We start from the raw sequence: 13,398 nt of genomic DNA, 5'->3' as shown, positions 1-13,398 counted from the left end.
GTATGGCAGCAATTAAAAGATACTTTCTCTAGTACTGCAAAACTTGCCTCTCTTTCTTACAACACTGTCCATAAAATTATTAACATTATAATAACTTCTGTGGAATTAAATACAAAGGAAGCATATCCAACACAAAATCAGAGTCTAAGTTAAATGCACAAAAAGTTTTTCTGGAAGTGATTATTGACCTTTTTAAAATTACTATTTCCATTTCAGGATTTGAAAACCATGTCTATATATGTCAATGCATAAAAGGGGGGAAAAGTAAATACTTTCATTTCATAAGGATGTAAAACAAAAGCAAATATAATATTAAGAATAGCTGGCACTAAAGAGATGGGAAAAAATTGTCATTTGCAATTAACTCATTTCATTTAACATGAAGACTCATATACCTATTAATTTTTTTCAAATTTTCCTGAAGCACAATTCAGACCAGTAAAACCTGACTAAAAAGCCCACTCTAAACACCAAGCAGAGTGTGTGGGCCTAGTGACCAACCTTTGAGAAGCTGCTTTAGGAAGGTTAAGGATTTATTCTCTTTTTGTTTTGCTACTAGTAGGACACATGGCTTGATTATAGCGCTATTGCTGGCAGCTTTTTAGGCCAAATTAATTCAGTGTGTTGGGTAAAAAGTAAATTAAAACAGCACAGTTCATCTACAGCTGGTGATCTGCCCTTCTTTGACTCATCTACACCTATAAGATCTTCTAATAACAGCCAGAATTCCAAATTAGCAGGCATTCTGTATTTGGAGCCCCGAGACCAAAGTTTCATAGATGACCTGTTACCTATTCAGTAGTTTACAAGCTTTTGCTTGTCAGGACAAATGTTAATCACCAGCAGCCAAACCATCCATCCTTCACACCAACTGACAAAGCCATGCATACTTATTTTGAACAGTTTCCTCCTCACTTTGCTGGTGAAACCAACAAAACAATTTCATTTAGAAATTCATGGCTATTTGCTGTAATAACTGGCACTGCACTTCTCAAGAGGTTGACTCCCAGTGGTGTCAGCAGTGAAGCCCTTGCAGAAACAAAGGCTGATTCCTTCTTGAGCTCCTTTGACAATGGTGAAGCTAGGAGGTCAAAGGAAGAGATTATTCCTCTCTAGTTAACTCTCCTGCAGCCACATCACAAACAGCATTCAGCTTTGGGGAGCTCCTGGTAAATAACAGGGAGAATATAAATTTTCAGTTCCCTTCAAGTTGCTGAACAGAGCTTCAAAACTTATGCACAAAAAAGATAAAAGGATGCAAAGGTATGCGCACAGGATGATAAATATAGCTGGAACCAGGGGAGAAAAGATAATGAGAACTACAGTGGGTTTTTTGGCAAGTTATGTAACGAGGAGCAACAGCACATGCCCAAAGAAAAAGCTCAAGGAAAGGTTGCCTGTAATACTGAAGCACACAGTGAATACAACCACCTTTAGAGGACCCTCCAGGGCCATATAAGGACCTCCAGTAGGAGGAAGATGCATGCAAATCAGTTCTAGGAAAGTGATGTTTATGTATTAGGTGGGAAGTACAGTGTAATCAATGTGCATGATCATGATGAATAAATACCTAGTCGTGAAGTCTTGTCACACACATCAGATTGAAGGAGACAGCCTTCTAGCATGTCCAGTGCTGATAAAGAATACCTGCTTCATGATGCTCCAATCGTGGTAGAAAGTTCCCAGCCCATTTCAGTATCAGCTGAACATACTGAAGGGTTACAAAGATGGCTCAGAAGCTAAAGGGCATGGAACAGGAGGAGCAGCTGGTGAAGCAGCACTTCACCTGAGCAGTCTAAGAAAGCTTATCTGCATATCCAGGCCACCCTGAACATAACTCCACCACCTTAAAAATGATATTACCGAGAGAAAGAAGAGCAACATAGATGCCTCTCCCTTTATTCAAATAAAGTTACAGAGCTCCTGTGTCTCCCTTTTGGACATAAACTTCTGACATCATGGATTAGTTTTCCTGCTAAAAGCAAAACAGCATAGCAAAGACACCACACAGCCAAAACCACTTTAATACACATTTCTAGTGGAAACCGTATTCAATCATCACCTAACAATCAGTAAAAAATTAATGACAATAGTAGCAACAAAATGGTGTTGCCCCTCTCCCCTCCAGCCCTTCACCTCTGGAAAACAGTGTAATTCAAATGGAGAGAGAAAAGAAAAAGAGGAAATTACCATAATGAAGATAAAAGAGGCTAAAGTAAACTAAAAGTCCAACAAAATGTATTTTTCATGAAGGTATATGCTTTGAGGATATTCTTGAAGAAATCTATGAAATGTTCTGGACAACGCTTCTGATTTTAATTCTGCTGTTACAATTTCTTTTTGCATATTAATGCTCACATAATTAGTCTTCTAAACAAAATATTGGAAAGTTGAAAAGGAAATTGGAAAGCCTCAAAAAGAGTTTAGCACTGGTATAAATGCTTTTCAAAATTAAAGGGGTAGTTGTTTTGAAAGCACTTCTCTATTTTTTCCCTTGTTAAAGGGAGAAATTACTGAATAACCAGTTTAATCCATTCCTTTGTGCCTTGCTTTGCCTTCTTTCCATTCCAGGCTGCAAGAAATTTGGATTCATTCAGGGCAGAAAAGACTGACAGCAAATACCGAGGATGGCCATAGGTATGAAATTAATCATGTCTAATAGTTTATACATAAACTGGATGATGGCACTGATAGACCCTAGATAACACTCCAGAACCAACATGCCAAAACTGAACAAAAAGCTACAAGTGGCAACCAAGATGAAAAACAGCCCAGTCAGACTGACAAACAAATCACTGTCACCATGAAATGAAAAATCATTTTTCTCTCTAAAGAAACTCCTTCCATTAAAGTACAAGCATTTATGAATGCATATTTCAAAACATTTTTTTATGCCTCAGCTCAAATACAAGTCAATCTCAGGTTTATTTTGAGATTTCCTACAATATAAAGTAATAAAAAGTTGTAGATGGTCCCTTCCAACACCACAAAAGAAGAGAAAGTTTTCATTAGTCCCTTCCAACACATTATATTTAATTCAAAGTAATATCCTAAAAGGTGTTTGCCTGTGGTTCTGGTTGGTGTTGCTGCTGGGGTTGTCTTGTTACACATAAATATACAGTAAAGAACCGTTATTCCTTTCCCCATACCTTTGCCAGAAAACCCTGTAATTTCAAAGTTATAATAGTTTGGAGGGAAGGGTTTCCATTCCAAGGGAGATTCTCACCTTCCTTAGCAGGCACCTGTCCTTTAAACCAAACTAAACCGCCCACAGCTAAAACCAGACTTCCTTCTCCCAGCTTCAGTAAAATTAATTCATTAAAAGCACTGACTCCATTAGTTTAATGAACCAGAAAGCTAAGAGAATAAAAATATTATATACATTAGCCATCTGGATTATGAAGACATATTATAGATAAAGCTTCTAAACAAACAGTAAGAAGTATGGAAATTTTTGAGCAAGAGTAATTGTACTGAATCAGACATGCAGTGAACAGAATATGACATCTCAAACATATTCTTACTTCAGAGCTTGCCATCACCCCAGGAGCTCTCTGGAGCACATGTGACAAGCTACAACTCCTCTGTAACTGTGATGTGCTTAAAAATTTTTCAATGCAGATTTGAGCGAGCTCTAAATTCCTTTGTTTGCGCATCCTTCTTGTGCTAGGGTGCCACACAGGAGTCCAGTAAGAACAACAGACAAGATGCAACAAAACACGTGTGGCTTTGTCCCGTGTTGTCACTAACGAAATCAATGAAAACCGTATGAACAGTGGCAATTTGTTGTTCAAAAGGGATTTCCACAGATCCTCTTCAAAGTACACTTCCTTCTCCTGAGTACTGATGGAATCTAACTCAGCGTGCTTTCACGGTATCTTTGTTCCCACTCACAAGATCCTACCTTTAAGCAGAGCAAACAGTTACATAACAGACATCGCTATTTGCCTGATGTAGGAATATCAGACATGACCCAAAAGGAAAACCTAAGGCATCAGTTTCTTCAAAACCTCACTTAACTACTCAAATATACTGTGAATCAAACTGTGACCTCACCAGTCAGAAAAATAAACAATTCCTCTTAAGTAACTGCAGTGGCTAAAAGCCCTAACAAGACAGATGATAACCCAGATTGAGGCCGACTCAATCTCTTTCCGAGAAAACAGTGATGAATTTACATTCATTGTAGCTCAGAGTTGTTAAAACATTGCTGTACACTGCAGTTTGGTTTTGAGTTCACCTGTCTCTAATAAATAATCTACTGCAACATAGGCAGTAGAACATACAGAACTGACCTAACTCCAGAACAAGTTTGGTAAAGATTTGTAATCTGGGCAATGTATATACATATATATTCTATATATGTATAATATATACAATGCTTTCTGCAAATGTTATTGCATGTTTGACTCAAGACAACACAGGCACTCTCTTCAGTTTAGACAGGCCAAAGCAGAAGACAAGGAATCTTCATGTTGCTCAGCCACCTTGTGAATTTAGCACATCCACTCTCTGCTAGCACACTATGTCTAAAATATGGATGGCTAGTTTTTTTTTCATTACTTTCCCAGTTATTACTTAGCCATCTGCATTAACTGTAAAGCAAGGCTCTTAGTACTGTTTTTGTTTAGCTAAAACAGTGTTTCAATTTCTCAAGTTATTGGAATTTCAAAATACCTCTAATCATAAAATATGTTGACTAGTGCTGATTTTGCAACAAAAACTGATATATCCAAATACTACTACAACAGAATACAAACTGAAAGGGCTGTTTCCTTTACACTCATTTAGCAGATTTCAAAAATGACAAAAAGCAGAATAAATAAAGCAAAACATGAAGGCAGATCAGGAATCACAACTTTGTGGTATATCCAGTGAAATATAACTGACGAGGGTCCTAAAGAAAATGAGTGGTGGCAAGGGTTGCCTATTTTCACAGGTCCTTATTCAGGCAATTTCGAAAAGCTCTAGAAGAGGTACAAGGTTTGTCCACAGATACAACTGTATCAAGCTATACTTAGAATGTAGGAAATTAATGCCCAGACATCTAATCACAGCAGCATCATCTTTAACTAGAGAGAGTTATGTGATATCCCAAAATTTTCCGATAACCTTAGCTTTCTCATTTCAAATATCCATTCAGTGAAAAAAAAAAAAAAATTACTTTTTTCTACAGCACTCATACCCCTGCATAATATAAGGTTTAATATGTCATGTTTAGTGATTGTTTTCAAAAAGCTCTGTGTTTTTTCAAGTTACAACCCACAACAGTATAATCTGGAATAAAAAGACATATTATGGGCCCTTCAAAGGTGTCTGAGTGAAAAAGATGGAGTGCATCCTAGGTTGAGCAGTCATATCAGGTAAAAGAAGTAAGAGCAAATATAGCCTTATAAAACATTGGACTTTGCCTTTCAGTGCCCTGAAAAAACATTTTAAGTAACACTGTTTAAATATAGTACTGTCTTTAGGGACTGTATTAATAGCTGCATTGCTCTCAGCTTTCAGAGTTGACTACGGCACTGAAATTTTCTGTGTATGTTAGTGCTCCTTGAAATGACAACTCAGGAGCTGAGGCCAAAAAAATTGCTTCATTCACACTGACATGAAAACTTCGCCTTTCTGCTCTGGAGAACAGTGACAAAGAGTCACAATCTCTCATAAATTTTTGTGTGACAAAATTCCATCATCTAATAACTTCCGCAGTGTCTTCAGAATATTAAATTTACTAGGTTCAGTGGAGAATTTTGAATCACAAAACCAAGTTCCTGAATACTGAAAACTCTGGAGCAACATAAAATGTGATGTATACAAATTCCCATTGAAACTCACAAGCAGTGCAAGTCAGTTTCACGTGTTGTTTTATAAAGAATGCAGGTCATTAAGAGCTTAAAAAGTAAAGGAACCATAACAGAACACTTTACTCCACAACAACAGTGGCTCTCAAAGTAGCTCCAAGTGATTGAACAAAAAAGTCAACGAAGCAACAAGCTACCCAGTGAAGGCAGAGCTATTCGAGCTTCTCAAGCCAATCCTCAATCCCTCTAATTCACCCTACAAGTGGCAATATACAAAATGAAACAAAATATTTGGCACTGACAAGAATTGGAATACATCTGTAAGCACACCTTTTATGAAGATCCCTGATTTCTTCAGAAGTCTTAATTCGAGCTATTTCAAGATTAAACCCTTGAGAGGCTAAATCAGTACTCTCAAAGACTGAATGAGTATTGAAGATGAACTCCTTCCTGCCTCATTGAACCAGCAAACACTGAACTCCTTGACCAGACACGTGAGAGGCACCCCAAGTTAGCCACTGAATTTCAATCTGCAGTCCACATTCTTAAATCTCATACACCAAGATGAAAGCAACTCCATTTGAAAGCACAGAATATCTTTTCTTTCTCCCAGCACTGAACTCCTTCATTAAAAAGCTCTGATAGAGGTATTAAAAAAACAACACTACTCAGCAAAAGCACCCAGCAAAGTATGCAGGAAAGCATAGTCTGTGTATCAGGAAAGAAGTCCTAGACATTTTAAATTTTAAGCATAATAATTGCCTTGACCTGCACCTTAAACACAGGTTTATTGAAACCACCCACCATGTATCTGTTAAAAGAACCCACTGCAAATCATGTTGCCTTTCCTCCTGAAGAATACAAGTTCTCAGTAGTCCCCTAATAAAACAAGCAATTGCCTAGCACCTGTCCCACACCTATTATGGAAACCACAAAATCTACCCTAAGGCTGCAGCATATTTTTATGTTCTACATGTAAAAGATTATGATTCCTAAATATCTATCTTTCCCTGGAATTATTAAACTATAAATGGCGGTAGAGATTATCTTTGCTCTTATCAACATTATCTTATTTCTCCTTTATGAATAACTATTAATTACTTACTAGTTTTAAACAAACCTGTATATTAAAGTAGTATATACAGTAATGTACAGTATATATTACCTGTATATTCATCTTTAAGGAAGAACATTATTCTTTTGTAAAGGATGGTTGGGAAGAAACCGGCAAATAATAAAAATTTCTTTCCCTCTCCTCTGACGTAATTCCTCAGAGGCCATAGGTTGCATCACTTTTTGAAAAAGTAAAAAGTATGAAGGTCTACATTCACTAATATGGTTTTTATCTGAGAATATTACTAAGGAAAATAATTTCAGAAAAAAAACAGTTTCTGCCAAAGCAGAGGTTAAAAATAGCCAGAAAATACTATACAGATGGCTCAACAGATCTAACACACTGCTGTGCCAAGACACAGATTAGTCTACCTCTAGGACACTGCTCTTCTCCACAGACATTATCTTTGGATACAAGTAGAAGAACAAGAATTGTGGGGGTGAAGAAGAATTAGATTATTTTTTTCAACCCTGTGTCTTTTTATAACACTACACTGAATTCTGCTGCAGGTTTTGAAACTGAGGGTTTCACTCTGCATACACAATTTGAACAAAGAGCAAGACAAAAAGATGGCAGCAGCCTCCTACTCTGCACACCTCCTCACTTTGTCAAGAAGGGAAAGATAAATCAAAGAAAAACAACACCTAAATTCTAAACAGCAACAAATCCTTCAGGATATAATTTGTTTTCTTTCTTGCTTTCTTTCTTTTCTCCTTCCTCCTGAAGGCTCCTAGACACCCAAGAGACTGGAGAACTTCATCTTCTTATTCCTCCAAACCTTGTAAAAACAGCTTTGGTACTGAAACCACAACTTCTCAGCTAGAACAAAGTGCTCAGCGTAAGTGAGAGGAAAAAAAAATGCTCTCTACCCCATTTTGTTTCCCATTTTAAAAGTTACTCCTCTTTAGCAAGGGAGTTTGAATATTATGTTACCTGGCCATAGGTAAGTTCTGTTTCTGAAATGTTTAAAATTATCTTTCATTAGTTTTCAGGAACTATGAGACTTATTGACGTGTATTTTTCCTATATGATTGAGAATCCACACAAAAATAATGCCCTTTCAATGCCCCGCCAAAAAACGAAGCTTGGTCTTAATGCAAGTGAAGCATACAAGGCACAGCTGTGATGGGCATTTGGCCATTTCATGAAGATTACCACTGATTCTGCAAAGAAAGGAAATTTAGGGCACAATTTAGTCAGCAGCTGGAAAACAAACAATGCACTTAAGTCAAAATCTCAGCAACAGTAAGCTAGAAATTACAGTAAGCAAAATATTAAATGTTAAATAAATTTTAACTAAAAATACTAAATTAAAAGAAAAAAGACACAATGTTTTTTGCTGCTGAGATCAGCGTCCAGGAACTTCAAAGTACCACATGCTCAGCTTCTTCTCAATACCTCATGGTAAGATGATGAATTCTTGATTACCATTTTTACCGTTTGCTTAGTTTTGCTGCAGCCTTTTGCTCAAGATTTCATGTTGTCCTTCCCCATTCCTAAAAGCTTTAGGCTGAGAAAAGCAGACTGAACTCAGGCACATTTTGTACAAAGCACACTGCATTTGAGAACTTTGGGAATGCCACAGTCATGTTAGGCAATGCTGTACAGGTTACCCAGCTCCATGAAAGCATCCTCTCTTTTCCAAAGCCTCAAGACTGGCAAGGTATCGCAATCGGGATTTTTCGGGAATAAGGAGATGAGAACAACAACTGGCAAAACTCACTTAATTTTTACAAAGTTTTATGACTTGTGCAAACATAGAGTTTCATAAAGCACAAGTCAAAGAACCTGAACATAGTTAAAGTTGACAGACATTGTTGAAAGAGAAATTGAACAAGAAACAAGTTTCAAAGGATGGCCTTGCCAAATAAGACTGGATACTTTGGAGAAACAGAACTATGAAAGATGCGTTGTAGCAGGACCCACGAGGGGTAATTTTAGATAATTGGCTTTAAGGCATTTACAGCATGGTGTGGCTAAAGCTGATAGGAAACACTTACAGTGTATTGTAATTAAGAAATAGATGGCTTCTGATTGTGTTGGTGTGAAATATAACATCTGTATTTTCTCACCCTTCACGCGAGACTGAAAATGGAATAAATTTTTAAAACGCCTCTCAGTTGCCCCATCTCTGGGTCAGAAAAGGGCATACATAATCCGACTAATGAAAGTTAGTTTTGGGGTTTTTTAAAGATTATTACAGAACAGCTGCATTTTTTCTCAAGAGCCTTGACAATGATTCTGGAGCTGGCTAATCATTGCTGTAACGTAAGAAATATTGTCTTATGAAAAAGTAAGGACTAACACAGTGGCTTCAAGGCTTTAATGCTTTTATAAATGTAGACTTGACAGTTGAAAAAATACATTTTTATACTAATTAATTACCTTTGAGCCTGACTAAATTAGAATTTTTACAGTCTGAGACAGCACCACTCATTACTCCACACAAGACTGGCATTAAATGCAAAACCTCTACAGCAAGGAAGTAAATTTATTATGGGATTACCAGAATGGAAAAAGCACTTTGAATTATTTATTTTTAAGTAACCAGTCAAAGAGAAGAACTTGAATGAGGCAAAATCCAATAAGCGACCTCATGATTTATGTATAAAGAATACCATTTCCTGTTATAATTTACAGTACACTGCACTGTAAGAATAAAAAAAAAAATGTTTGTCAATGACTGAAAGAGAACAAAGTGAGAGAAATCTTGGTTCATCTGACCCAATCAGAGTAGAATTAGAGAGAAAAAAATATAGAAAAATATTGGTTCCATGATCAAGAAATAAATAAAGTTCACTGAGAGAATTACCTTTTTTTCTAACACGAACACAATACAGGTTTTATAGTGATGATAATCACAACTGGAAATTCACCTTTACATTTACTGACAGCAAAGAGCTTCTGTTTGGCAATTAAAATCCCAAACAAAAAAACAACTCAATACGTGGACTGAACCTAAGTTGTATCTGCACCCACAACACCAGAGCCCTGCTCACAATCACAGCTCCCATTCTTCCTCTACTTTTGCACTTGGGTAACAGGATGACACGAAGACTAAAACCTAAAAGCAAACCTAGTAACAACGGCAGTGAACTCAAGAGGCTGAACGACCTGTCTGCATCGCGCATGTAAGCATCTTCAGACTCACCTGTACAGCGAGACCCAGAGCAGCACCGCCTCTCGGGCACAAAAACCGGGGCGGCGCCGGGCCGAGGCCGGGCCGGGCCCTTCGGCGCCGGGGCGCGGGCAGCTCCGGGCTCGGCCCCGCCGCAGCCGCACTGGCACCCGGCAAAGCATCCCACAGCATCGGTGTGCTCCAGAGCGGGACCGGGCACGGCAGCACCGCCGGGCAGGGCGCAGGCACACACAGAGCCAGCGGCACCCGCGGCCGGTCCCGCCCGGACACCGCGGCCAGACGCGGAGCCCTCCCCGAGGCTGCCCTCCCCGTGGCGCGGCAGGTGCGCGGGGCCTCCCGAGGAGCGGGCTCGTACTGACCTTTCTGCTGGCGAAAGGACTGGATGGAGCCCGAGTGGTGAACCATCCTGGCGGAGAGCAGCCTCCCAGCTGCCAGCCCGCCGGCTGCGGCGGCGGGGGGCGGGCACCCGGCGGCACAGCACGGCACGGCACGGCCCGCCGCGCAGCGGAGGCCGAGGGAACGGCTGGGAAAACCGCCGAGGGGATGGCTCAGGGAATGGCCCAGGGGATGGCTCAGGGATGGCCCGGGGAACGGCCGGGGGGATGGCTCAGGGAATAGCCCAGGGGATGGCTAAAGGGATGGCCCAGGGAACGGCCCGGGGAACGGCGCCGCAGCCCGCGGGGGAGGCGGTCAGGCCGGGCCCGAGGGGCGGGCGCGGAGCCGGGGCTGTCCCTCCGCCCGCAGCCCGGGCCGGGAATGCTGCCAGCGGGAATCGCTGGGAAAGGCTGTGCGCACCCCGCTGAGGAGGAGCGGGCCCCAGCCCCGTTATTCCTATTGCTTAGCTGTACCCTCGCCTCCCTTTGGAAGACATCAGGTGTTCCTATTGAGGCGAAGGACAGCGAAGTAAAAATTGCACCTGCTTTACGCGGCAACGGCTGCATTGGAATCTCAATGTTGTGAGTTAAGTTGGTGTTACATCTGTCCTCACACCGCATCCCTAAGTTGCATCATAGCTTTTTTTATTTCTATGTATTTTATAAAAGTTGGAGTCTCAACCTTACTGCAGATAATTTTTTACAAGATACTAAATTACAAATTCAAGCCTAATGTGGCCCATTTCTTGGCTATTTGTATCATAATTTCCTCATTCTCTACAGTGTATGCCAGTAGCTCATTCTGGCAACAGAAGATTCAAACTAAAAAGGGCTTAATTTCTTTCCTTTTTGCTCTCAGCACACATGATTATCTCTGGATTCTGAATAAGTTTTATGATAGCATCCTTCAATTCCTGTAGAATGTTTTGGGTTTATTTTTTCTTTTTTTTTTTTCCTACTACAATAATCTGGGGAGTTTGGTCCTCCTAAATTGATTCAGTCAAATATTCTAGCCTGCATCTAGCAGTATCTATATCCTCTTCTCCATTTAAGGATGCAGATATTATTTACTCATCAGAAGTTAATTCAATCACCTAACTAGCACAGGTCACTACAGTATTCCTTCGAAGCCTGTGGTTCCATTTGTGTCCTGTCAGATTTCCTCTGACAGTAAAGGCAGAACTTCCCCATAGCTGACTGGGACTTGTCATGTACAGTCTGCTAAAAAAATTACATAATTGCCACCCCATACTACAGTCTGTACTATAAATTGTACTACTTTGTCTATATCAGTGTAGTTAAGCAAATAAGATGGATACACACTTTTTTTTTTTGTGTGTGTAAGAATGTTTTTCCACTATGAAAACATATTAAACAGCAGTATATAAACCAATACATCCATGCATGTAGAAGGGCAGGCAAAATAAAAATTGCATCCAAACTGGCGAGGTATTCCCCAGCACTTTTTTTAGAGTACAACAGAGACTGCTCTTACATAACATGCAGCTGACACATCCAATTCATACCATACGGGGGAAAAAAATAAACTTACCTCCTCAGGATAGCTGACCACATTTCAGGTTGGTTTGCAACAATTGCAGAAGGTTTGTTGTTAGTTTAAGAAAAAGATGCAGAAGCTATAGTGCTTTAGTTTGTATCTTACTCATTTTTTGGTCTCCAGTGGCTGTCTGCACAGTGAAGGTAACAGATGAGGCATTCCTCTGCACTCCTGCAATTTTAGAAAAGCTTCTGAGAACAGCTTTTTCCTGCTGAGATACAGCACTATAAATGTTGCACGGCAGAATAAGTCAGCCAGCTGACTCTTGCTGATCAACAAGTTCTGGCAAACTAAAAGCAAGCTAAAAAAAGAGGTAGAATAAAATCTTTGTTGTTTACTTTCAAGCTTTAATGTAGACATCAGAGTGGATTCATAGAGATTAAAACCAAATCTATACCCTGAAAGCCAGCCAGGAAAAACAGAGTATAATAAAAACTCTTTAAGCTCTATAAACATATGCAATCTGCAAATGCAGCAAGAATGAAATGTAGCTCTTCCACTGTAATGGTCTAAACCTTTGTCAGGTTCTAGGGCAGATCTATTCTTCGGGAAACCTTGGCTGCAATCTTTTGACTTGCCTATGAAGTAGAAAAGCAGTATACATTATGCTCCATCTCTCAGCAGCACAAAACCAAGGGGGGCCATTACTGGCTCTCCAGTGATAGTAATTCCAAAATTCAGAGGGGAAGAAGAGGGGCTCATAAGTAAAATTACAGATGAAAGAGATTATCACACTCACTCTTGGAAAAGAGGCTGTCAGCTGCCTGGTACTCAGGGCCATCCTTCTAATTTCTGGTCCACAGTCCTCCACAAGGACTTGCAGAATGCCTGAGGTCAAGCAGATTTCACTGACACTAGTAGATTTCACGCAGATTTCACTGACACCAGTAGATTTCAAGCAGATTTCACTGACACTAGTAGATGTCAAGCAGATTTCACTGACACCAGTAGATGTCAAGCAGATTTCAGTGACACTAGTAGATGTCAAGCAGATTTCAGTGAGACCAGTAGATGTCAAGCAGATTTCACTGACACTAGTAGATTTCAAGCAGATTTCACTGACATAATACACAAGATGATGGGAAGAGAAAGCCAGGGTAAGGCAGTGCTCAGAAACCCTGTACAGGATTAAATACTGAGACTAGAAAACTATAAATTATATACATTATAATTATAAAGCTCTATTTTTAACAGTAGGTGGTATGTGTGCATGAAACTACGGATAAGACAGCTGAGGCTAAGGTCTGCAAACGAGAAGAAAAAAATACCTCTACAAAGGTAATTAATTTTTAAATCCTTCACACTGGCAACTAAGTTTAATAATTGTAAAGTATGATCATATGAGGATCTTGAAATATAGTTCTTTGGTAAATAAGGAGAGCTTGAAGATCTTTTTAGAGTGCAGACAACAGAAA

General features: G+C 39.6%; 1 protein-coding gene across 2 annotated transcripts in view; it reads right to left on the bottom strand.

The window, feature by feature from the left end:
* Positions 1 to 13,398, bottom strand: part of ANO3 (anoctamin 3) — a 101,533-nt gene that overhangs the window by 68,918 nt on the left and 19,217 nt on the right. The window contains exon 1 of one of the 2 annotated variants that reach the window (XM_041484994.1): positions 10,411 to 10,463. The exons of the other annotated variant lie outside the window; for it this stretch is intronic. Coding sequence (XP_041340928.1) covers positions 10,411 to 10,456 — 46 coding nt within the window. The 5' untranslated portion in view covers positions 10,457 to 10,463. Of the gene's footprint in view, positions 1 to 10,410; positions 10,464 to 13,398 lie in introns of those variants that run through there. 2 annotated transcript variants of the gene reach the window in all.

This window comes from Pyrgilauda ruficollis, unplaced genomic scaffold, assembly GCF_017590135.1.
Source record: "Pyrgilauda ruficollis isolate IOZ18807 unplaced genomic scaffold, ASM1759013v1 scaffold118, whole genome shotgun sequence".
Taxonomy (NCBI): domain Eukaryota; kingdom Metazoa; phylum Chordata; class Aves; order Passeriformes; family Passeridae; genus Pyrgilauda; species Pyrgilauda ruficollis.
The sequence above is the reverse complement of the archived record's forward strand: the minus strand, read 5'-3'. Positions and strand labels throughout refer to the sequence as shown.